This window comes from Vanessa atalanta, chromosome 8 (genome assembly GCF_905147765.1).
Source record: "Vanessa atalanta chromosome 8, ilVanAtal1.2, whole genome shotgun sequence".
Lineage (NCBI taxonomy): Eukaryota > Metazoa > Arthropoda > Insecta > Lepidoptera > Nymphalidae > Vanessa > Vanessa atalanta.
Genome location: NC_061878.1, coordinates 600,384 through 626,811, shown reverse-complemented (window position 1 = coordinate 626,811; position 26,428 = coordinate 600,384). Strand labels below are relative to the sequence as shown.

The 26,428-nt window shown below is 39.2% G+C and overlaps 2 protein-coding genes across 2 annotated transcripts in view; both read right to left on the bottom strand.

The window, feature by feature from the left end:
- The window catches only part of LOC125065975 (unconventional myosin-XV), a 79,119-nt gene that overhangs the window by 31,045 nt on the left and 21,646 nt on the right, over window positions 1-26,428 (bottom strand). Inside the window, exons 2-22 of the mRNA XM_047673842.1 lie at window positions 17,279-17,429; window positions 11,262-11,512; window positions 10,075-11,180; window positions 9,832-9,995; window positions 9,531-9,760; window positions 9,065-9,283; window positions 8,292-8,380; window positions 6,904-7,042; window positions 6,437-6,640; window positions 6,113-6,242; window positions 5,857-6,017; window positions 5,691-5,781; window positions 5,395-5,564; window positions 5,102-5,280; window positions 4,890-5,024; window positions 4,565-4,758; window positions 3,879-4,393; window positions 1,481-3,681; window positions 1,243-1,394; window positions 940-1,174; window positions 661-836 (exon numbers count right to left, since the gene is read on the bottom strand). Of these exons, the coding sequence (XP_047529798.1) occupies window positions 661-836; window positions 940-1,174; window positions 1,243-1,394; window positions 1,481-3,681; window positions 3,879-4,393; window positions 4,565-4,758; window positions 4,890-5,024; window positions 5,102-5,280; window positions 5,395-5,564; window positions 5,691-5,781; window positions 5,857-6,017; window positions 6,113-6,242; window positions 6,437-6,640; window positions 6,904-7,042; window positions 8,292-8,380; window positions 9,065-9,283; window positions 9,531-9,760; window positions 9,832-9,995; window positions 10,075-11,180; window positions 11,262-11,512; window positions 17,279-17,428 (6,891 nt within the window). The 5' untranslated portion in view covers window position 17,429. The remainder of the gene's footprint in view (window positions 1-660; window positions 837-939; window positions 1,175-1,242; window positions 1,395-1,480; window positions 3,682-3,878; window positions 4,394-4,564; window positions 4,759-4,889; window positions 5,025-5,101; window positions 5,281-5,394; window positions 5,565-5,690; window positions 5,782-5,856; window positions 6,018-6,112; window positions 6,243-6,436; window positions 6,641-6,903; window positions 7,043-8,291; window positions 8,381-9,064; window positions 9,284-9,530; window positions 9,761-9,831; window positions 9,996-10,074; window positions 11,181-11,261; window positions 11,513-17,278; window positions 17,430-26,428) is intronic.
- Window positions 20,687-22,688, bottom strand: LOC125065977 (leucine-rich repeat extensin-like protein 3). Its single transcript, XM_047673844.1, has 2 exons — window positions 22,577-22,688; window positions 20,687-21,663 (listed from the first exon to the last, which is right to left on the bottom strand). Exons 1-2 carry the CDS (start codon window positions 22,625-22,627, stop codon window positions 20,800-20,802), a joined length of 915 nt encoding a protein of 304 aa, XP_047529800.1. The 5' UTR covers window positions 22,628-22,688; the 3' UTR covers window positions 20,687-20,799.

The following is a 26,428-nucleotide window of genomic DNA, read 5'->3' as shown; positions in this document are numbered from 1 at the left end:
TTCTTAGAGGACTGAAGATATTCGAAAAAATATAAATAATATTTTTATATTTACGGTCTTTTCAAAGTACCTGAAAAATTTCGCTTTTGTTTGATTTCTTGTTCCAGATTACTTTCTTCAACTTTAAAAACTACGTCGAATGCGACTAACTGTATCGAAATCCAGCTACACTTTGTCGCGATAATATAAAAAAAAGGAAAAACAATACATTACGGTTACTTCAAATAACTATTAAGATAAAATATTTCGAAAATATGATTTGCAATTTATATTTAATTAACTCATACAGGTCTTCACCTGAAAACGTATTCACCGATATGTATGTAATAGGAGTACCATCAATTTCCAGAGTGACGTTATCGTAGCTACAGTTGTTTTATGACAACTAAAAAAAAATTAAATATATATGTTGTAGATGTTTGTAGTTTTCTAATAGTCTACACAGAAAATTACTTGTAAGTTGTATATTTTAAGGTATATGGTTTTAAAAATAACGTTGAGCTTGTTCCGCACAAGTTACAAAACCCCTCTGCCCAGCGGTCGGACATACGGGTTGCCACAGTGTCATATAAACATTGTCGTTTACTCCTCGCAACTCGAATCAGTTCCATTTCGAACTCTTTAAAGGAACATATTAAAATAATAAGACAACTCACGTACCTGCGAGTGTTGCAACACGAACTCAGCGATGAGCGCGTGCGCGTGGTGCGCGAGCGGCACGTGCAGCGTCAGCGGCGCGTCGCGGGCCGGCGACAGCTGCAGCGTGCCCGGCGTGGGCGCCGACGCGCGCAGCGAGCCCAGCGGCAGCGACCGCCGCACCACCAGCCCTCCCGCGCCTGCGCACACCGCGCTCGTACACACGTCTCCGAATATCGACCTCCATCGGTGGTATTCGATCAAAAGTTCGAAATGTATGAATTCGACTAAAACGTCCCGCACCTTTGACCCCTACGGTGACGGCAGCGTGCGACACGGCCAACACGGCGCTCTCGCCGGGCGGCAGACGCGCGGCGAACAGGCGCGCGAAGTAGAACGGCCACTCGCGCGCCATGTCCACGGCCTGGCGGCGCGGCGGGCGGCCGGCGCCGTGCGCGCGCAGCCACGCCGCGCCCGCGCGCCGCTCCGCCGCGCTCAGCCGCAGCGACGCCACGCCGCTCGACACGTCGTGCACGATCTGCGGGCAGCTCCACTGTAGGCCGCCGATCGGCCGGGCGCCGTCGGCTCGGGGAGGCGTCGACTCACCTGCGCGTAGAGCAGTTCCAGTATGGCGGGCTCGTTGTACGTCTCCAGGGGCGTGAACACCTCCTTGCGGACGCGCAGCTTCCACGGCACGCGGGAGTATGTGAGGAACGCTCGATCGGACGGCAGCAGGACCGCCGGTGCCGGCGCGTCACCTGAGCGTACATGCGTACAGCGTTATAGTTTCGACGATACTTATCGACGTAGTGAGACATGACGAGATTAAACGTTTAATACGTACGTTCGATGTGTTCGGTTTTATCCGTGACGTGGGTCGAGACCGATTGTCGCCTCTCCGCTTCTAACTTCCTATCTCTTTCTTTTTGTGCCATGTGGGTTTTGAACGTCGGCCGTTCGGTTCTCTTTAGCGTGTCAGCGTTGTCCGATGGAAACATGATATCGGATCGTGGACTTTCTCTCGCTCGGCCCATGAGCATATCTCGAGAATTTTTTCTAGCGTCGTATCGCTCGAAATCGTCGAACATAGTAGAGGAACGCTTGCGTTCATAATTCTCTTCCATGTCGTTATCGTCTTTCCTCCTCTCGGCCCTCGTGGGATGTATTTCATATATTTCGGATGCATCTCTGCCGGAATAATTATCACGCATATCACGCATATCTCGCCTGTTGTCCATTGTCGATTCGGAATCCCATTCGTCTCTTCCCACTCGGCCTTTGTCGTCGTCGTAGCTAATTCTGATATCCGAGTCCTCCCCCCAATCGTCTTTCACTCTTCGATCCCGACGATCGGCGGTCAAGAAACGGGATGCCAAATCATCGCCCTGAACGGATTCATCGTCCTCCTTTCGTCTCGAACTCCAGTTAGCCAGAAAAGCGTGTCGGTCGTCGGCCTCCCTGTTCTGGTGCACGCCGAAGGTGTCGCGGTCTCGTCGTAGCTGTGCGAAGGTGGAAGAGGCGTCGGGCGCGGGCGGCGGCGGGGCCGGGTCGTCGGGGGGTGAGGGAGGCGCCACGGGCGGCGGGGGTGCGGGGCCGGGCGGCGCGGGTGGCAGGGGGGGTGGTGGTGCATCCCAGCGGCCGGCGCCACCCAGTTGTCGCTCGAGCATCAGTTTCCGCGTGTCCTCCAGTTTGTTGATCGTCCGCGGAGTCTCTGCGGCCGACGACGTGCTACGGACGGAGTGGTTGGCGGTGACACGTTCCAACCGTTGTCTCATTTCGGAGCTCAGTTTGAGCTTTCCTACGCTCCCGGGCGATGGTCTCTGTGCACCGATTTCGAAACTCCGTCGAGCCGTCCTCTGGGTCGAGGGCTCCCTGGGGGAAGAGGAGTGGCCGTCCACTTCGAACTCCTCCCAGTCAATTCCGGGCGAGGCCTCCGAGCGCGAACGCCCTCGAGGCGGCTCGTGTTCGATGCCGTTAGATTGCGCTTGTGGTGTGATTCTCCGTTGTATCTGGCGCATTTTAAACTTAGTAAAGTCTTGTGGCGTGTCTTGTCCGACGGCGTCCTTGGGCGGAGGCCACCTCCATTTTCCTATTCGGACGGTTTTCGCACGTCCGTAGGGATCCATAAAGGGCCGGGCCTCCGACGGGTCCATGGCGTGCAGCGGGGGTGGCATGGGTGGCGGCGGCGGAGGCGGCGCTCCCATAGAAGTACTTTCATTTGACTCGCGTCTTGATTTTACGGAATTTCTTGGAGGGGAATGGATTTGTGCGTGTACCACCGTTGACGATCGCACAGGTGACGTTGGTGCAGAATCAGTCGATTCGACCACCTGACCGGCCAGTAGAGTTTGTAGAGCTTGATTTTGAGCCAGTAACTGCTGCTGTATTTGAAGGTTCTGCGCCATCGCATTCTGAAGGAATGCTCGCTGCAGATTTTGATGGTAGGCGTTAATGTCTACAGTGCCCGGTGGAGGTAAATGTAATCCTAGTGCCGCTGCCAGCGCTTCGGGAGTCGCTGGCATAGCTGGCATCGAAGGCGGCAAAGATATAGCACCGAAACTGAGGGCGGACGTGTTTGCGCCTGAAGTTCTCGGCGTCGCTCCACCTCCTTTTATGGCACCAGAGAGTCCCTCACCATCTGTCAATCTCTTTAAGCTGTCGTTCATAAATATTGGATCAAAAAGATTCGTAATGTAGTCATCCATGGAGTCTACGTTAGATTCCTTTCTGCTCGTTTTGCCACTATCTTCTTGGCCGCCACCTTTGATGAGCGTCGTCATGCTCTCGAGTCTGTTCAGAGTGTCTATCTGTTCGGTGTAGGCGCAGCTAAGGACGTCATCAATGAAGTCACGGTAATCTCTGCCCCCCTTTATGCTGGCGGCCAGTGAGCGCGCGTCAGACAGCTCGTCGATGTTGGGATCCAGGACGGGCGAAAACAAGTCGTCCAGGAACTGGTCCACGTCGGAGGCCTGGCTTGGGACGCGTACTCGCCGCACGTGGGACGCCAAGCTCGGAGCTTCCGATGTGTCGGACATTGCGGATGATCTGAGGATTACAAAAATAGATTGTTTTGTTTTATTTCGTTTAGATTGCCGTTAGTATAGAATAGTCTAAACTTAATCACTAATAATCTTAGTGAAAATATTGTTTTTATAATTAATATTATCGATACTAAATTTTATTAAGGTAATTTGCCGCCGAATTCTGAAATTCGAATTAACTTAATGCTATTAGATTCTTACCTCACTCCTCCAAATTCTGAGCTCTTTTCTATATAAGCCCTGCTGGACTGTGAGCCGGCCGGCGCCCGTTTGCCTGCGTACTGCGACTTGATGTATCGCGACTGCTGACCGCGGCTGGCTCCGTACTCGGCCTCCATGCCCTTGCTGCTCGACACACTGGGCGCGCCTCCGAGCCGCTCCACGGAGTGGTAGCGGTCGTTCAGACGAGATTGTGACAACCCTAGATCAGCGAACTTAGTGGGCTGAGGCGCAGGGTTATCGCCTAGGAGATTATCCAGCGATCTGCTTCGAACTTTATCGGATTGCTGCTCGAAGTAGCGCTCGTTCAAAGCCGATTCTCGGGAGAGTATGTCGTGCGATATCTTTCTGGAATATTCTGTGGTGATTTTAGGTAAAGTGCGTGGTTCGTCTCTTTCCATCTTCCAGTTGTACTCCGATATGTTTTCTTCGATAGAGTCTTGGAGCATGCGTTGGATGCTCGGCGAACGCGATTTCGGAGGTTCCGGCGGGGGGACCTTATTGAAAATATTTTATTTAAAAAAACGTAAATAAAAAAAAGATGTAAGATCGAATTGAATTTAAAATTCGACAAAACTTTAGAATATTAATAGATATTTTTATAGAAGTAAGATAAAAGCAAAGTAATAGATATATTCGAGAATTTGTATCTGGAGTACTCATCTGACCTGGGGCCGGTCATCAGCTGCGGGCGTGCGGGGTGGGGGTGCGCGAGGTGGTGGCGCAGGGGGGCCCGATCGCGTAGCCGGGGCACCAGCACGCGAGGCGGGGGCCCGCAGGGCCTCACTACGGGGCGTCCACAGCGCACTCCACGTCTCGACCTCGCCCACCGCGTCCAGTGCATACTCGCAACCGGCCCACTCTGACACGGGAACAAGTACGCGTTAAGTTTTGTTTACATTTTGATCAGAGGCCTACAGTAAATATCATCATATACAAGCATAAGCATAGAATGAATACATGAGTATCGATCTATACGAGTAGAGTACTGACCGGTGAGCTGCCCCTGGTGCTCCAGGCTGAGCGACCAGCCCGGCGCGCCGCGCGCCACGCCCGCGGCCGCCAGCGCGCCCGCCGCCGCGCGCTCGCACGTCGTCCACGGCTCCACGCACACCGTGTGCACGGACTCTGCGCACGAGACGATCGTATATACTGCACCGATCCGAGCGAGTCAAGTGCGGCTAGATAACAGATTCGCTACCGACCGTCGTACAGCCGGAGCGGCAGAGCGGGCCGCGCGTGCTCCCGCTGCGCGCGCCACTCCAGTAGCGTGGGGGGGGCCCGGCGCGAGCCCGCGCTGCCCACGCCCCCTCCGCACAGAAGGCGCAGCAGCCGCGAGCGCTCCGCACCCGTCGCCAGCTCCGATATCAGCCGCACGAGGTACCTGGCGAAATCAGATAGCTGTATTCCGGGTCAAAAGTGGAGGAGGGCCGCATGCTAGGTGCCTTTATTGTGACACCTTTACATTTGTGAAGCGTATGGAAAGGATGACTCGTACTTGTGCAGCGCGGGTCCGGGCTGGAAGGCGGCGAGGCAGTGTGCCAGTAGACGCAGCACGCGTGGGGCGGCGGGCGAGTCCCCGGCGGCCTGGTTGACCAGCTGCACGAGGATCTCATCGCGCAGCCCGCGCGAGCACAGCCCACGGGACGCGATGTAATCCGCCAGCACCTGCGACGCGTCCACTATATATATACTCGCATGTCGGTACGATTATCACCGAGCGTTATAGTACTATCCGATAATCGAGCATCGATAAAAATTTACTCCGCAGTAAATGATTTGTTTAAGTCGTACCTTCTGTCTCGCCTCATTCCCAGCGGCCGACTCGTCGCACCATCTCAGTATGAGTTTGAATATTGCCACGGCGTCGTTGAAATCTTGGTCCCTGAAATATATACACACTTATAACAAAACTGATATTAATAAGCTTTATATATATATTTATAATTGCGACAAATACCTAACAGCCGCTTTTGATAAGAATGGTTTAGTGATGGGATGTTTCTTCGGACTGAGTTGCCCGCCGTCCGCGAAATACACGGAGCTAAATTTGGCAAAAGCGAATTGCTGTAAGTCAGGCAGCTGGATTCGCTCTTCTTCCGCGAACACGTCACCCGAAACCTGGAAAAATATGTTACGTACAGTGTTAGAAAACGTTGCAAGACTAAAATATCTGCAAAATATATTTGTAATCATTAATGGAAAAGGAATCTTACTTTCGTGATATTCTTGTCCGTATGAGGAGGCTGCCACTCGTCGATCTTCGACAAGATGAACGCTAACTCGGCAGGCACCTCCAACACCTGCATGCTCTCAGCTTTAGCCTTCTGTTCCGCTGCACGACGTCTACAATTAAATAAGGTACACAATTAAATACATAAAATCGCGTGTCGAAAGAATATTTTATTAGTATTTCTGAATTTTTTAATCAACATCTCGCCATTTGAAATTTAATTTTATACAAAATGAAATTGGGAGGATTCAACCGAGCAAAAACTTGTATAATATGGGTCGCTAGAAGAGAAAAGAGAGCGACGAACTTGGCGGCGGCCTGCACGGCCTCGAGGCGGCGGCGCGTGTGCTCGCGCAGCGCGCGCGCCCGCGCCCGCGCGCGCCGCCCGCGCACCAGCGCCTGCGCGCGCACCACGCCGCGCCGCACCGTCACGAAGCGGCGCCGCTCGCGGGCGCCCTTCCACCACGACTGGATGCGAACGGCCGACTCGCGCATTTGGTCGTAATGTTTCCTGAATTAACGACACTTACTGTATAATTGAGACTATTATACATTTTAATCGTTGATTTAAACGATTGGTTATGTTAGTGAGTTGTATACACTTTTAAACGTACGAACGTATTATATCATTTATTCACTTCGAAATAAAAAAGAAATAATACTTTAAATCAAAGAATCGGGTACGGATAAGTCTTTTGATAACAATTAGCAGTAGCATCTAATTCAGTCGAAGAAGTCTATATAGACTAATCTAGTAAATGGCACAACTGATACCTAGTTAGATATCCCCTGATGCGCGCCTGCAACAGTGTGGCCGCATCACGTAGCTTGTCCGCACGCGCACGTTCTAGCGCGCGATGTAGCGCTTCGCGCACGAACACTCGCGCCGCTCCCAGCTGGAAGTCTGCGCCCACTACAATAGATAAAAATTAGAAGAAAATAAAAAAAATGCGGGTGTGTAAAGATATACTAATTGGAAATTCGTTCGGTATATACAATAGCTAACGCAAAAACGCTTACTTAATATCATGGCCCTGTAACTGTAGCTGCGTTTCTTAAAACATTTCCATTTCATTTTCTTAGTTACTTTCAACATGTTAGTTCGACTATCCGTTTGTGACTGAACCTTAATTGTACGATAATTATATTGATAAAATATTTAATAGATGATGAATTTAGTCGATGTATTAATTGTTCGGGCAATTAAATTCAACTATCGTAAATTCTAAATATCATGTAACAGTGATACGATTAAACGTTTCTCTTCTTCGTCGTTCGTCATTTACGTTAATTGCTCTACTGTCAGTGCCTGTAGTTGCCATTGGTCTAGTGACTAACTAGATACTTGGCCATTTTATAATCTCATTCTTTTGAAAGTATATTAGGGCGAGGATCCTGAGTATGATGTCTCTATACCGAGTATATATTCCGATCTAGTTCTCCGCATATATGAGTGAGGTAAAAGACAGTGCACCTATGTTTGTACACACAAACCGTGAATTATATGTCCTGCACATTCCACCAAACATTGGTACCGTCGCCAAAATTCGGCCAGGCGGAAATTATTGTTATTAATAAAAGCTATTGCATGTAAAAATAAAATTTCACAAAAAGATAATCCTAGTCAACGCGATGCATTGTCATTTTCGATGTCAAAAAAGTAAATAATAATTACAATCCAACCTTTTATTTCAACTTTCCTTACCTCTTTTGGGAAATTAGTTCGGACAACATTGTCATCATCACATTAAATTAAAAGATAGAGGTTATTTATACATTTATTTTAGTGAGTGGTTGTATTAATTACGATATTTCAAAACGTAAAAAATATGATAGTATATTATACATAATATGAATAAATATTATATTATGTGGGCTCAACCTAAAAATGTCAAAATTACAAACGTAACGTAACGTAACGTAACCTAACCTTGTAACGAGCTGATAACGTATTTATTTTTATATACATATATTATTTTAATATTTTATATATACTACAACTATAACTTATATAAATAGTTGCTATTATTGTAACATACAGTGTCATAACATTTTTTTATACTAATGAAGTTTTATTCATGACAGCTGAATGCACGTCACGTCATGACAAACCGCCAGGTGTTTTTTTATATGTAAAAATCAAATTATTTGATAAAACATACCTGCCCCAGTTGGTGGCATTTCGGCGAGTATGGAGTTACATATTTCTCTATAGGGCGTCGAACGAGCCGGCATCGCCTTCAAAAGGTACCTGAAATAATATATGTATACATTACTATAATATTGTGCATTATTTAGTTGCTTCACTGATAAGGCCTGCATCTATATTGCTTAAGGCACACATTGGCAAGATATTACGTAAATTGAAAGAACGTGTCAAGAAAAATTGGCTTCTCTTTTAGTCTATTTTAAGACTTTAATGTTAATTCTTATAACCAATTTTGCAACATCTCAATTGAATAAACTAACTTGAAGAATTCTCAGTAATCTATCTACTTGTTGGGTAATGATTTCTATTGTTATGGTAAACTAAATCTACTGCATAATAATGCCATATTCAAATTCGTGTATTTAGATTATTATTTATCAGTCAAAAATTTAACATGTTATATTTTCTCTTCTTGGTGACCTAAATATTAAATAAATAAATAAATATTGGACAACATCACATACATTACTCTGATTCCAATGTAAGTAGCTAAAGCACTTGTGTTATGGAAATCAGAAGTAACGACGGTACCACAAACACCCAGACCCAAGACAACATAGAAAACTAATGAATTTTTTCTACATCGACTCGGTCGGGAATCGAACCCGAGACCTCGGAGTGGCGTACCCATGAAAACCGGTGTACACACTACTCGACCACGGAGGTCGTCATATATAATAAAGGGAATATATTTTTTATGTGCAATAACGTTTTCTTTAAACTCACCTATATCTATCAACGAAGGCTTGGAATGGTATTCGTATAGGATACCCCATCTGTCTGATCTTGATAGTATCCAGCATACCGGTATACCTCAACTGGGCCAATACACACGGCATGTCGAACTTCATGGGCGACTTGTCCGTATTGGGCTTAATGCAGCGCACAAACCAGGGGTTGCATCGGGACATAGATTCAAGCAGCTGGTGTAGGCTGTCCGAGAACCTATCATATGAAATACGTGGATAAAGATGATGACTGCACAACTTATACAAATACCGGTAAACAAAGCATTTTCATCGTTCATATGAACTTGGTCCATTTTTAAGTGTAAACTGGGATTGCTATACGAATTTGGGTATAGAAGGAACTTGTAGTATTTCAGACATTCTACATTAGTGAACGATTGTATTACAAGTACTGTATTTACCACGATGTTACTATTTTTTAATAAGATGTAAATTTATTGTACCTTGCAGCAACGGTTGGAGTTCTCGGCTTCATGGTCACAAAGCGTCCATTAGCACCTCGAGGTAGAGTCTTATTGGCATCATGCTGAGCACGAAGTTGCGACGACATTTCCGCTACTAGAGGAACTTCGCTGCTGCACAAGAGTTCTAACACATCAGCGCGTAGCGCATCCCGGTTTTTATCCAGGAAACCATCGACATTGTACCAGACTTGGCCGGCGTAGTGTTTTATCTAAAAAATGTATATATTATTATAACTAACTTAATCTAATTAACCTATTTAAATATCTTTAAATATCTTACCCCAAATTCATTAGCTCCTAACCTCGGCCTAGAATACAGCTCATTAAGAGCATGATTGTAATGGCACTTTTCTAGAAACGAGGCGTCGGATGCTCGCGGGAAGTTGCTTTCATCGTCTAATAAGTGTAAGATACCAACCGGTTTCTTGCTGAGCAGTTGAATAACTAAAATAAATAATTTAATTTATTCTACATTTATTAAATGTATAATATACATTGACCTATAGTCATGAATAGTTAATACCTGGTGAGTTATCATTCCACGTGAGATTGGACCATTCCAATCTTTCTTTTTGGTATTCTTGCTGTTCCAGCTTAAATATGTGCTTATTAAAATAATGCTGCAGCGTTTCGTTGGCGAAGTTTATACAAAGTTGCTCGAATGAATTCTCTTCCAAGTCTTCGAAACCGAAGATATCGAGGAGAGATATTCGTTGAGCGTCGTGTAATCCAGCACGATGGACTATCGAGTTTATTCGAAAGACAAGCCAACTAAATAATGACGAATATAGTGCTTTGGCGAAAGCATCTCTGGCATCTAATGCCTGATCAATGGGCAGAGGAGATCGCATTCGTTCCGCTCGGGCCGCTGTTACCCTTGTCGTGAGAGCTCTTGCTAGCTCTTCTGCAGGTACTTTAAGTAAATGTGCCGCCCAGCGCACTTCGGCACCTCCACCTAATTGGACACCTTCCTGCCCGTGCCTTAACTGTCTTCTATGGAAATAAACGTTGCCTAAATGGAGAACTGCAGCTAAAACTTTAATTATATCCTCTCTCTCAGAATCACCTATTCCTAAAACTTGCATGGCTCCACACAAAGCGGACCAATCGGCACCAGCGCCAGCACCGCCAGAATCACCGCCCTGATTTAAATAGAAATAATGTTCAGCTGTCAATAAGCCTCTCGACCGTCGCTGCTCCTCATCTAATCCCGCTAACAATTCGTAGAAAACGTGGTAGTTCCGTTCACCGGGTGACTGTGTAACGATGCGAGATTTTTCTAGCAAATAATGTGCTACTCTAGCACCGGCCAAAGCGCCATCTTTGAAATAAAGTTCTAATAATTTACCAAATCGACTAGAGTTATGATTTTTTGGCGTTCTCGCATTGCCAAAAGCTTCAAGCAAAGGCGCCGCTTCAAGAATCTGCTCAGAGACTGGAGCTCTACCGGGCGGTGCTGGAGCTACAGCTGCCAGGAATTGGACAGCTAATTTAGTAGATTCAGTTTTTCCAGCGCCCGATTCACCAGAAATTAGAATAGCTTGCGGGTGAGGTAGAGATGCACGCGCGGCTGCTGCGATTGCGAAAAGATGTGGTGGTAGATCTCCTAACGCCTCTGCTGCGTGGTACCTGCGAGTAAAGTTTTTATTTATAGTTCTTACCTTTATTCCAATGATATTTATTTAAAAGGGAGACTAATATATTGTTTACCTTCTAGCTGTTTGCAATCCATACAACGAATCGACAGGCCTATAGGGATTAACGGCTACTAGAATAGACCCCGCATATGTATATATAAGGCCTTGCTCGTATCTAAGTTTAAGGTTCCAAAGAAGCGCAGCCTCGTGCAGATCATGGAGGCGAGTCATGTCTTCGACCCCGGTGGGTCCGAGCTCCTCCCGTGGCCATACTGGATCGCCCTCTTCTTCGCCGTTCCCCATTTGCAGAGCAAAAGTTTGGGGCTGTGAAAAATATATTGATAAGTTAACAAAACAGTGTAATAAAATAAGAAAGATAAATATCTTTGTATATCAATTCGTGGAATGTTACACAATGTTATAAATGATATTCGAATAAAAAAATAATTACAAAAAAGTTATATTATCCAAGTACAGTTTTATTTAACAGCATAATAACACTGTGTATCGTAATACCTAGTGACTTAGTTGAAGAAATAACGAAACTTCAGCGGCACGAAACTGCAGCCAGATGGAAAATTATTACCGACAACATGCCCACATATGACATAACGTAATGACTGCCACGCCGCTCCCGCACAATCGTATCAATCCATCAAGCTCACCTCTAAAGCACAATTCGCTTTCGAGACTATTCTAATTAACCATTCCATTGCTCGCGAAATTTTTTAATTATTTTATTTTAGACGAAAAGAAAAAAATATGTACGTTCATACTACACGAACATAAAAATGTGTAAAATTATACACGTTTACACAGCGAAGTAAGTCAGGCGAATCAGCATGCAATGCTAAGTGGTTCATTATCTATACTGTTAAGCGACCCAAACGGTAACGAAACACCACAGTCTATTCCAATCGAAGAAGGAATAAAGATAAACAAACCTTAGATTTACATATTCCATGGAACTTGCTTAAAGCTCAGTTAAATTGTGCACTACGAACAGTTCTTGATTAAAACATATTTATTTATAAAACAATATTAGACCACTTAACTACTTATATCATCTTTAATTTTACTTCTAAAGTGTCGATAACAGTTTCGTTGACGTTGAAAAAGTATTTTTTTCTCGAATGAATGTCATAGATTGTTCAAGTTCTCGCCCAATTATATCTCAAAATTCAATGTCAAAAGTATTATTAAGGTTTTGTCTTCTTGTGGTTGAAATAGACGTTCTGAAATAACCCTCATGTCAAAGTTATTTAAAGCTGATAACATTTATGTGTTGTTAAATGGCATAAATAAACAATCGCCTTGTGCTCCAATGCAAAAATAAAAACGAGAATAAAAAAAAAACTCCAAAAAAATATGATTTTTATTTATGGATAAAAAACAATTAAAGAATCTATTGAACTTTGTCCATGAAGTAATAGCTAATGAAAGAAAGAAAGAATGGTTTATTTAGGATATAAAAATCCTGCCAAAAAAAAAGAGATTTAATAAGCAATGATAGTAATTGTGTCTTAAATAGGTGTGTGTTTAATGACATTATTCCATATGACAGTTGTTGGGTAGTTTTACATAATACCCTTGAGAACCAGTTTTTTAAACAGTTATAAGTACGGCTACGTTAATAGTTTTAATTGTCAGAGTGAATGACACTATGTCTCTCTATACTTATATTACAAAGCTGAAAAGTTTGTTTGTTTGGTTGAACGCGTTAATCTCAGGAACTACTGATATATACTATTTGGTAAAATATTTCAGTGTTAATTTACCGAGGAAGGCTATATACCACGCTACGACCAATAGGAGCAAAATCATGTTATCATAGACAGAATCTGTAATATAACCGAGCGAAGTCGGGACGAGCACCTAGTTTTTAATATAGAAAAGCAATAATAGTCTAGTAACTACGTTAAACTTCTTGATAATGTTGATACATTTTGATATTGTCTCTTTAATCAAAGCCATCTTCTAAATCTATTGTACAAGGATCGAACTATACACATATCTATTAATACCTCATTGATCATTAGGAAATGTTTTATTAACTGTGGGTTTTATTGTAGTAATAAACCTTGCCATAGGAAATGCTTTGCGGTCGGATAGAACTTACAAACTTTGTCTTTTTTTTAATATTACAAAATCTGTCCCTGTAAACGTCCGACTCTACTCTGCCATTACATTACATATTAAAAAATAATTTTAGTAATGGACGCGCAGTCTGGAAATGAAATAGTTAAAACTTTTAAAATTATTATAACCTATGTATTTAATTGTAATGTTTGTTTCAATATATTAGGCAAACGTATGAAAAAGAATTTTGTGATAACGTTAAAATTCTCGTACACTTCGTAATCACACGTCGTGTAAACGATTCATGTTTTATTTTACTTTTTTTTTATCGCCTTGTGACTTTCACTCGTATCAATCAAATTAAAAAAAAAAATTACTAGATAAAATCTAATTTAAAGCTATGTAATTACAATAATAACATACATACATTAGAAACGAGAACGTTCATGCACAGATCCTTTAATAACGGCACTGATTTTTGTCTGCGTGTTTTCGATGCGTATTTCATACTTGTTTTTTTCTTCAAAATGGGTACTATGACTTCCGTACTCTTCTTTTGCCTTCGGATTTCACAAGGCAAGTCATATACATACGGAAGAGGTTCGAACACCCAGGACTGGGGAGAGTTGCTCGTCGTTGGAGCAAAGCGAACACGCATCTACTTGATACCGATATACAATTACTTGATTTGATTTGCTTTCAATTAAATTAGATAAAACATTTCTATCGCTTTTATTTTCTCTCGCTTCGTGGTTATCAACGCTGTCAGTTTTTTCCCGTAATAGCGTTATGATTTGTGTCAATTTCTTTTGGTCATTATTAAGTCATTATACACGTTATTTCGCTTGGACGCTTAATTGTATTAATTATTATTAATTGAATTTCACCTATCACATGGATTTACTAACTGATTTATAATGGAATTATTACGGAGTAGTAAAAATCGTTTTACACGAAATGTTGATCCACTAGGCACTATATTCCGCGGCCAACTGATTCACATGCTTGCTAGATGAGATGCCTAACAACTGTTATAGTGCTCAGGATAACGGCACCAACTATCCTGTCCCGGGGTCTTAAGTGTTACGCAAAGTTATATCTAATAAAAATAACTATCCCATTAAAAAAACTGGACAGAGAATTGTTATGAGCAATTCAGTAAGTAGTGTACGTGACCGAGTCAATGAATTTTCTATTATTTTTTCAGTTGGAGTGAAACATTATTTAATAAAAGAGTTTGATATTGCTAATATGGTTTATTTACATGTACAATGTTGCGCGAAATCGCCATTAGAACATTATAAGCACGAGGAATTTGAAAAAAGTGGAGACAAGTTATCAGGCGCGTAGAATATGTCGGAGTTAACTCTCTATCGACATTCCTACGCACGGCCTTGCGTTACGCGCCCGAATGCTTGCGCTTAAGACGCACACACACCGTTAATAGCACGTTTAAACGGTATCAATTTTGAGTATGTGTGCTAAACTTAAGTTTCGATATTATATCCTTACACAATTATATTATCACATATCAAGGTTAGGTTGGACGTTGAAGTGTATGTTTGTTTTGAAAATGATTTAAGATACAAAATTGTATAGTAGAAAGAATATGTTTTTAATCCTAATCCTGTTTAAAGTGACTTGTAAGTTCGCTATACATTTATTATATATGTATAAGGTATTGATATAAATAATATTTTGTAGGTATTATCTTCTAACATTAAATCGAAAGAGTTTTTAAATACTTTTTTTAATTAAATTTAATTTTTAATTACAGTTTTAACATTTAAACAATCGCTAGTCAAAAGTCAAATACATTGAGTTTCTCAAGAAATATTACAATAATTAGCTGGGCTGGTTGTTCTTTGAAACAATATTTAAATATTTCTAGTGAAACCTTAAATAGTAAAAAACAAGTATTATTACGATTCGATTCTCAATGCTCAATGTTCCGTATATTTTTTTTAAATACAGGAAATAAAAGTAAAATGATATAGCTTTAGCCTTGACCCTTTCAGAATGTCAGAAGTGTATTTATTGTTTATTTATATGTTCGTTTAAACTATCGTTCAAAATGTTTAAGACGTAATACGTAGGGTGACTGCGTAATTCCCTTTGCTTTCTGCAGGAGAGCAGGGACGTTCTTTTAAAGAATTAATTATAACCTCTTTTTGGCTATTACTTTTGTTCATTTAAACAAAGTACTAAGTAATAAATAACTAAGTATTAAATAAAAACGTGTTAAGTTCATCTATACCACAGAACAAAACAAAAAAAAATGCTTTGTTATTTTTATATGTCACGGGTTATTTAGCACACTAAGCTAAATTATTCTGATTTATAATGTGTCTATCTTATATTTTTATGTGTATGTTTTCTATTTCTAATTTTGCATCTTATTTTAGTGGAAAAGCGACCAAAGTTTTTCAACATACGTTATCGAAAATCGGGACATTATTAAAACGCTCGAAAAACACGACTGTTGGCTAATTCCTCTTGTTCTTATAGTCGATGTGTCAAAGTCGAAGGCTATTCGTCATCAGCTGCATTGTTATAGCCACAGAGCATACGCCTATAGCTGTTCAACTATATCGTTTCGGAACCATAGCACGCAACTTTTGCGATGGTTATTGACAAAATTAACAAAATTTGCATTATTATAACATAGAATAATTTTCAGATGATGTCACCTTATTTCGGTTTTTTGATGCAAAATTCACCATTTTTCTGTGACAAAATTAGTGTTACGTTTGAATAGGTTTCGAAGCGATGTAGTTAATTCAAGGTCGTATTTTAGAGCGTTTTATTTGTAAGGTCTAAATTAAAAGCATTTCTGCGATTGGATCGTGCAATCTTTGATTTTGATTATTTGTTTGTAATTCTATCATGGTTTAACGACCTAACCGTCGTCAGGGGTACAGAAAATTCAATTTACTCTTGCATAATATAAATAGTTGAAATTGATTACGAACTGTACAGTCAGGGTAAGAAAAGGTTCGTCACCTTAAGGTCTATTTTCGTGTGCTCAGTATGAACGATAATCTGCTTTACAGATTCAGTATGACGTATTGCGTCGCAATGTACACTTTTTTGAACCTTGTTATCATATTATGTTAGTTTAATTTTATGTGCAGTTTTCTGTTTAATGCTTTAGTTTCAAAATGTACTAAGAGTTTACGACTTGATAAAGGAATAAATTTGAAAACTGACGAAGGTTTTCTTACTCTGACTGTACACTATATGTAAACACGTGTATATAACTGATTATAGAGTACAGTGTAAGGTTCTAAAACATACAAACTAGACCAAGAAATCTATAATAAAAAAAAAAAAATTTACACAGATAGAAAATTAAAGTATGTACTGGCCTTAATATGATAAGTGCGCCATTACAATGATCCTAATTGAGTTACAAGTCACGTACCTACTGAGGTTTAAATCATTCTTTTACTTAAAGAAGATGTTAACACATTCATGAATACATATTACATCAGCTGTACATATACTTATGTTTATATATGATCACTTCGATGCTTTCGACTGATAATTATTTATCGTCCATACTCTATAGTATTTCGTCACGACTTGAGGATCAACGCAGTGTATTGTGAAAGATTCAATTAGATCTGATTTACATCGAATTTAATTCGCTATTTAATTATAACGCTTCGAATACTATTCTTTCATCCGTAAGCAAAATCGTAAGAAAAAGGAACAGAATCTTGACACAATCCCTTCGATCAGTACTGACAGTCAATAAGGCAATGCAGGAGGTTTTCGTAGGAGAAAATATAAATCATGTTACGAAATCGGAACAATACATTATACTTATAGTAATATTTATGGAGAATAAAAAAAATACAAGTTATACAGCAAAAAATAAACTCAATGGGCATTACCAGCATATCTTTCTACAACTAGATAAATAAACGAGAATATAATTATGATTCTCTTTCTTTCTCTTCTTGTTTAATAACTGTTATATTATAAAAATCTTCCCATTTTTCTTACCTGTCCATTGACCACGGCGCTGACCAGCAGCACGCGTGCTGCGCGGTGGACTTCGATCAGTTCGCCGGGCAGAGGTGCGGGGGCGCCGGCTGGTTGGAACCACACCGAAGCGCCCTCCGACCACTCCACGAGCCCCCCGGAGCCCGCCATGCTGTATAGATTAAAAAAAAAACAACTTAGTAAGAGTTAAGTTAAAGGTTAGCGGAAATTAATTTATATTTATTGCATTTGGTCACGAAACATGCACAGTCGTTAAACATTTATTGTAATCGCTTTTGACGTTGTGATTGAGCAATCCTCGGCGAATATCTGTATTTGAATATAGTCATATGTACCCAGTAAGTCACAAGTCTTTCGTATTTTTATACAAATGAGTATCTGTGACCTATAATTAGGATTCAAATTAAGTGTTGTAAAACCGGTATCGTAGCGATCTTTAAATGTCTTGCATTAATGATGTCGACAGCATCACTGTTGAACCTGACCCGACCTCTTACACATTTTTTTTAATATTTGACATCCGGAATTAATGTGTTTATGAAATATTTCATTTTAGTCTAGGTCATGTTCTGGATATTTGATCCGACAACACTAACTAATTTGAAATAACTACAAGTATTTACATTTTTTTTTTAAATTACCATGGTTATTTTTTTTACTACAATTATTTCAAACGGGATATTTACCATGTTTTTTTTTTTATTTTTATTGGGTGGAGCTTGATATTTCGACATTATCTACGAATGTCTTGTTCAAGAGACTCGTGGTAAATATCCCATTTTAAATACTTGAAGTATTGACAAAATTAATTTACTTGATATGCTTTATATCTTGCTTATATTGCGTATAATTGTATTACGTCATCGGAAGAGCCTAGCGCCTTAGACACAGGCTCGGCAGAGTTTAGGCGCATGTATTAATAGAATAAGTACGTACTAATTGTAATATTATTCATAAGTAAGTCATAAGTTATTCAATAAAGAATGATAAAAAATCATATAGTTAGTATTCGTTGACCCACATCAGTTATTAATTTTAGTGATAAGTTGGTGGTGTAACTTTTTCAATAAATAAATAAATATTTTTTCATGCGGGATTCATAATAATTTAATAACATGGTAAACTCGAAAGCGTAGGTGCCCATAGACATAAGTACTGTAACAAATATATGTAAATCATTCTTCATAAAACATTATATGTATATCATTATATGTATATGTGATGAGTGAGTGGTACCTACCAAATGGGCATCCTGAACCGAACGTAACATTAAATTAAATATAATCTTCTGAAATGATTCAAAAGTGCTTGTTGGGACTTACTTGAAAAAGTAATTGAACTTCATCTCTATAAGACTGTAATAAATCACAATTAGACGTTCGACTATTACTTTTTGGTTGAGATTGGTTTGTAAATTTGAGTGACATTGTTTGTTCTCAAGATATTATGCGTTAGTATATCATTTTTAAGTGTCTTCGACATCATATCACTTTGTTATAAAATTTATTTATTATATTATAAATAATTTTGAATTTCCAACCGGAAAACATGAGTTTTTCTTATTATATTTGTTCTCGTCTGAAGCCGGGTCGGATAGATAGTGTATACCAAAATCTTATGGTAAAAGTTTTATGTATATTGGGTAAGTAGTTGTTTTCAGTTATGTAATAAAAAAATTAAGTATTACAATTAAATGAGTTTTTAAATTATTGGAATTTAAATTTATGGATTTTAAATTTTAGTTTAGTTCAATATATGAATTCTCGAATTACCGTGTATAAAAATCATATTATCTCATGGGTCGAATTCGGAAGAGTTTGCTTTGATAATGACCCATCCGGCTTCATGTTAAGTAATGACAATTATATATTAATTGTTCATTATTTACACCAATATTTTTAAAAATAACCAATGGTAACATAGTTCTAGTACTTTCGTAGGTACAATATATAGAAAGATTGTAAGTTTCAAATAATTGTATTGATTCTTAATAAAATATACTTCATGTTGTTGTATTGAGAAATTGAGATCTATCTATATTCATTAAATTAAATACTTGTAATAGTTATTTTTATTAGAGCACTTTCTAATATATTACTCATTTTATTAAATGTTTTCGTTACTGTAGAATGCACACGGGAATAAAATTATTGAGTTTCTTGGCAGTTTTCTCGTCAGAGCGAACATTCCGAACCGGCGACAACGCTGGACTATTGAGACGTAGCTACTTTAAAATATTTCGATTTTATTAGTCGTAATTGTAGGCGTTGAGAACAAGATACAATTGTTTAACATTTAGAAATCAGGTAGGTAATTGAAAACATGTCGTTGTGGTATAAAATTTATCAGCATGTTTATAATCGATTTATTTATTAATTCGAATTGAAAAAAATATTGTGTTCAAAGTACACGAACATTCATTTTTTATAGTCGGTAAATAATTAATCTCTAGTCTTAATTATATCTATAGTAACTAGTATTATAACTTCTGGTTAGGAAATAGTTTATACAATCATACAAGAAGTGAGTGTATGTCTATAGCATGCCACCACTTGTTGCAACTGGCGAATTCTTGTGATAACAGGTCTTGGTCTATGGCTATGGTCTGCTAGATGATAATTTTGTAGCCAAAGGTTGTCTAGTTGAGGTCGCTTCTTAAGGGATAATCTAACTTTTGTAATATTTATCTCATTTTTATGGCATAGGTAGGGCGGACGGGCAAATTAGCTATCTTTTTTTTTTTTTTTTATGTCATAAGGTGGCAAACGAGCAGGAGGCTCACCTGATGGAAAGTGACTACCACCGCCCATGGACATCTGCAACACCGGGGGGCTTGCAGGTGCGTTGCCGGCCTTTATCTAATGGTAAGAGGCCGTTAACGCCATATGAGATTTTAAGCATTTCTTCACCCACCAATGTGAATGAGATGTTGTGGCCCTAAGTTACACTGGCTCACTAATCCATCAAACCGGCATAGTCGGGCTTGCACAAAGTCCTGCCAAAAAATAATTAATGCCAACTATTTTTATTCCTTGGAGTATAACAAATTGTATAGTAATTTAAAAAATTGCGAACATTACAATAAAATTTCTATACCCACAACCTTTTAACAACAGTACTATATTGATTTTATTTTTTAAAATTATATGAATTAAACACTTATATTAAACTGGCTTCATTCGAGAATGGCTCTAGTAGAAGGGATTTATGAAGTAAGAGGCTTAACGAAACAATACTGGTTTTGGTTTTACTTTTAAATAATGATGTCATAGTTTATTTGCAAATAAATAATAAACTATTTTTGAACGCCCGGAAAACCTTCTAGAATTGTAAAGTTGCGATTAACAAATATTATTTTATGCTTAACTTTTATATGTTCAATTTATAAAGAAAAAAAAACAACACAAACACTGTGTACAAATAACAAATTATTTTATTTTTATTATAAATTTAATATTTCTTATACATAAATAATAGAATTACATAAAGCTAACTAATTCTCAAATAACAATTTTCTCTTTTTATAAATAAATCGGATTAGCCAACGCTGTGGGAGGCAATCCGCAGCCGCATGGCGGATTCATTGAACAGGGGGACGGAGAAAAGCAAATAGGCGGCGGTGGGGGCGGCTGCAGGCAGAAGGGTTCCGGGGGCGGCGGTTGAACGCAAAGTGGCGGAGGTGGAGGTGGTTGGACGCAAATAGGGGGCAGCGGTGGAGGTTGAACGTTGATGGGACACGGAGGAGGTGGCTGCACGTATATCGGCTCGGGGCAAGGTGGCTGGATCGTTATAGGGCACGGGGGAGGCGGTTGGATATACATCGGTGGCGGCGCTGGCGGCTGGATCATCATTGGAGGTAGAGGGGGCGGCTGCACGGGCATAGGCGGCAGCGGGGGTGGTTGGATCATTAGAGGGGGCATCGGGGGTGGTTGAACTAAAATCGGCGGCAGCTCAATCATAATTGGCGGAGGCATCGGAAGTTCAATCATTATTGGCGGAGGAATTGGAGGATTGACGTATAGAGCTGGTGGCGTCGGTGGCGTGACGCACATAGGTGGTAGCGGTGGCGGGCTTACACATAACGGAGGCGAGGGAGGTGGTGTTATCGTCATAGGGGGTAATGGTGGTGGAGTAATACAAAACGGTGGCAGAGGAGGAGGAGATACCGTTATTGGTGGGGGTAGAGGTACTTCTATAAGTAAGGGAGGTAAAGGAGGTGGAGTAACGCATATTGGTGGAGGTGTTGGGAGAGATACGTATATGGGAGCTGCTGGTGGCCCGGCGAGGGCTACTGGTTGGGATGGACAGCCACAGGCCTGTTGGAAGTACAGTGGCGATGGTGCTGGCGATGCGTACGGTGATACATAATACTGGCCCTGAACTGCCTGTAAATTAGAATTTCGATTTAAAAAAATTGTTGTTCAACACTTTACGTAGTAGTATTCGACATAGCCTTCTATTTAAATATCACTTTAAAAATATTTCTAATGCCGGACGAAGTAATTAATTATTTAACCCAATTCCAAAGTGTTTAATACATCCCGGTTATCTTATGAATTTAATTGCAATAGCTTTCCTGTTTTCGAACTCGTTATATAATAAATATAAGACGCAATTAAGCCCATTCATACAAACATATCATTTTTGAAGCCTGTAGTTATTACTATATTAAATTTTTTGCATTCTATTGTAAAATAAAACATGCTTCAGAACTTCAGAATAATAATATGAAGAACATGTTGAATACCGAATTTTAATAATGTTTATACTTTACTATAAACTCTTTAATATGATATTTAGTTCAAAAGTTACATATTTGATAGTAATCACTCTGTACCGCTTATAGATCGATTCACTCAAGTGTGAGTAACGCTGGTGTTTACAAGATATCTTAGTGTGAGTGAGAGAACTAATGTATGAATAAAAACACAGCTCTAAATATCTTTAAATAAACAACCTGTGCCGTATTGTTTAGGCATAAAGGTAATACCACCCGTTTCGTAATAGCGTACATTGGATGTACCAATAGCATCGAGTATTTAAACAAGTATAATGTCGGGAAATGAGCCCATCAACATGAGAAGAATTATTGGAAAGTGGACGGTCTGTAAAAACTTGAACGCTGTGCTAGAAACGCACTACGCAATCCCCAAATGAGACAAAGAATCGAATGGTTACATTCAAAGACAATCTAGTACGGATAGAATACAGAGTAATTGCCATCAAGCAGCCGCAACACGAGCTGGCGATAACAGAATTCATCCTACATAGTAATGTCATATTCTTAAAAGTACTTACACAAATTAGTGATAGGGCAGCTAGAATAATTCTTCTAGTTGTCACCTCCATTGGTGACTTATTAAATTTGCCCTTTTACCTCGAATGCACTCGTTATATACCGATACATTACTCCAACAATGTTTACGATTAACAAATCACATTGTCGGAATTTATCATCGGTTTAAGGTTGCACTCCGTGTACCGTTTACGAAATTGCAAATAAGCAGACGTAGATAAATCACGTATTGTTGTAAAGAAATCCTTACACGTAATACGTAATAACTCCGATGTTATAATAATGTATGTCATAATTTATTTTGATACTATCACAGATAACATGTTATGATAATTGGTTTATTTTTTTTTTCTCTTCATTCGTTTAATTTTGTTTCAAACGTCACATTACCAAGTCAGCATCGGGCAATTTGTTTTTTTTTTTTTTTTTCGAAGATTTAAATCAATTCGAATCTTATTGAGAATGTAATTGGAATACATTACAATAATTTTGTATCATCGAAGTAATCTGATATAGCCAGGAGATGAATAGAGTAAGTAACCTGTTTGGGTTAATATGATTTATTTTGAGTATGAATGTATGTGATACTAGCCGCAATCGGCTTTACCCGCGCGAAATTTATAAAACACAGATTTCTAACCCTCGTTTTACTCCTTAGGTCTTAGGATCTTGGCGGATGTCTACACCCTATAAGGGACCTAACCGCCAAATTTCAAATTTATAGGTGTTTTAATTTCTGAGATTTCGTGATTAAGCAGTGAGTAGTATTTTGCTTTTATATATATAGATTCAACTTACAAAAGTCTTCTTACAATTGAAGATGTTATATAAACGATGTATACAAATTCTACATAACATAATGACTGCACAAATGATGACCACGCGGAATGGTGGCGAGATCGCCAATGCAATGGTTGCGTTTTCCTTTTAAATTACGAATCCGCTTCCATTGCTAAATGCAACCTAATGTGACGAGTACGAATAAATTACCACAAATATTCTCACTAACACACTTACGAATACACCGAATTTAAATAATGTTTAAAGAAATTTAAAAAATTAAATCAATTTATTCAGCTTTTTATTATGATACGGATTCGTTATGCGAACACGAATACTACGTAACGTATTAATATATTCATACAATTATATCATGCACTTAGAGATATGTGTCACAAGTGAAATGTGCTTATTTGCTTAGTCGTCACAATATGGTGACAATCTGCAAAATCATTGAGCTCGGAATATCCATTTACTATAAAAGGTTATACTACAATGATGAAGAGTTTGTATATTTGCACGTGCTAAGCTTAGGAAGCATATGAGAGCCGAGATGGCCCAGTGGTTAGAACGCGTGCATCTTAACCGATGATTCGGGTTCAAACCCAGGCAGGCACCACTGAATTTTCATGTGCTTAATTTGTGTTTATAATTCATCTCGTGCTCGGCGGTGAAGGAAAACTTAGTAAGGGAACCTGCATGTGTCTAATTTCAACGAAATTCTGCCACATGTGTATTCCGCCAACCCGCATTGGAGCAGCGTGGTGGAATATGCTCCAAACCTTCTCCTCAAAGGGAGAGGAGGCCTTTAGCCCAGCAGTGGGAAAATTTACAGGCTGCTAATGCTAATGCTAAAAAATGCTTAGGAATTGCAAATTATTGTCATTGTAGATAGCCTTTTCATTGAGGCGCGTTATACCTTAAGAGCGGTAGATCCTTTAAGAGCTGCCAATTATGCGTTATACTATATATACATAATTGTGTAATTATGTGATCCGCTTTTCTTAACTTGAAGAAGGTAACTTCGAGGCTGACACGGTAGAGACATTATACAAAAAAGATTTTAATAAGTTTAATATTTAAACGACTTAAACATAATATCTCATTTGACCTCCTTACGACAGGTTCAGATGAAAAACTTGAATCAACAAGCGTTCAAAGAAGACGATCTTTTATTGAACTTTAAGTGTGTTTAAATACCGTTCAAATTACTTCCTATTTAGGAGTTGAACGGCTGTGATCGACTCAGATAAACAAGCAATCTTCGTTTAATTTTTATTTAATTTACCATTTTATTTTATGAACTGAATTAAAGTTATTTAAATCGTGTTTTTTTTTTAATTTATATATGTATTTAAATAAGCGAAGGATGATATAAGTGATAGTGGTATAAAGTGAAGTGCAGAAATTTCTCGTCACACCCTTCTAAATATAACACTCTGGGGACCACGAAATTTGGATAACACCGGATAATTGTAGGCACCGTAATAAATCCAGCGAGTTTATAAATTGTCCGTTAAAATTCGATAGTAGATATAAAACATTTCTTGTTAAGGTTACCTAATTGATCGGATTCGTTTTGTGATATTATATGATATTGACAAGAAGAGTCAACGGAACATATATAATAAGATACCGGAATATATAATCAATTTAACATTTATAAAGTTAAAAAAGTTAATCATATTCTACATTAAAATAATACTTTTTGGAAAAAACACCTGGATTTAGGCTCTATCACTAACAGGACACTAATTATTGTAAAACAGCATTGTAAATCTGTTTATTTGAAAAAGCAACTACGCGAGTTTCTTGCCGTTTCCTCTCAATGGAGGTTGCTTTCCTAAACGGTGGTAGTGTTTAAATAATAAACATTGACGATTCAAAAACGCTTCATTGTAAAGTTTACTTGAACAAAATTGATTTCATTTGATTTATAACAGTTGTAAAAATATCAATCGAATAACTCGTTACTAACTTATATTAGAAAATCAGACCGATTAAAATAAGTTTAAAATAATAATGTAAAAGTTACCTATTATTATTACATGATTGTAAAATTTATTGACCTTCAAATTAATATTTCAATATAAAATGATTCCATGCCCAAATCAAAAACGACCCAAAAAGAGTTCATTGAATCCGGTAAACAATCGTGAGGAGACGCTTCCGTCCGGACAAGTGGAACTGGCGTACTTTTGATGAATACCAATAACTATTACACTGTGAATAAAATACATACAAGTCGAACAAAGGTTCATTAGAATCGCAAGTCTTTTAGTTTAGACGGGTTATAATTGCATTCGTATGCGGCATAGCTGCCTCGAGAAAGGCTTTCTAAACGCACGTACGTAGCGTTTAAAATAACGTGTCGGTCAACAACCAACAGTTTCTCACCTGAGCAAATTATAAGGCTTAGTTTGCTAAAAATAGTAGTTCAAAATATTTGATACATAAAAACCCATTTACTTTCTGTTCTTCATACAACTGTTGATGGGTACTCCTTTGATTGTCAGTACTACTCGAATAATTCGCACAATTTGTCTTTTTCTCTCGAATCTCAAATTAGTTTTGACAGAATGAGATAATTTCTCTCGTTTGTATGTGTATTCGAAAGGTGCTTATGTTAAGTAGGTATAATAAGATTAGTGCCAACATATTTACGACCGTTAAAATGTTATTGGGTTTTACGGTAACGAATTTCTCAGTGGCCGAGACTTAGAAAAATGATAGCATATTTGCACCATTTTTGACTACTACTGTGATGTGTATAAAATAAGAACTTTTTTTAAGGCTTTCAATTTTACCCGCGCGAAATCGAAACGGTTAGCGAGCCAGTCTATTGTAATATATAATTTTATGTACATAATAAAAATAATAATGAAAAGGTATGAACAGCAAAAGATACTTAAACTACGAACCGTCTTTCTTTATTGTGTAATTTATTTTCTTGCTGCACGATGGTCAGATTCTAATATAAAATGACCCTTCATTACAGAGGTATAATAAACGAGGAAAGATGACACTTTGGCCCTAATATCTCTTCCTAGGAAGGGCAGTAGAGAGCTATCTGA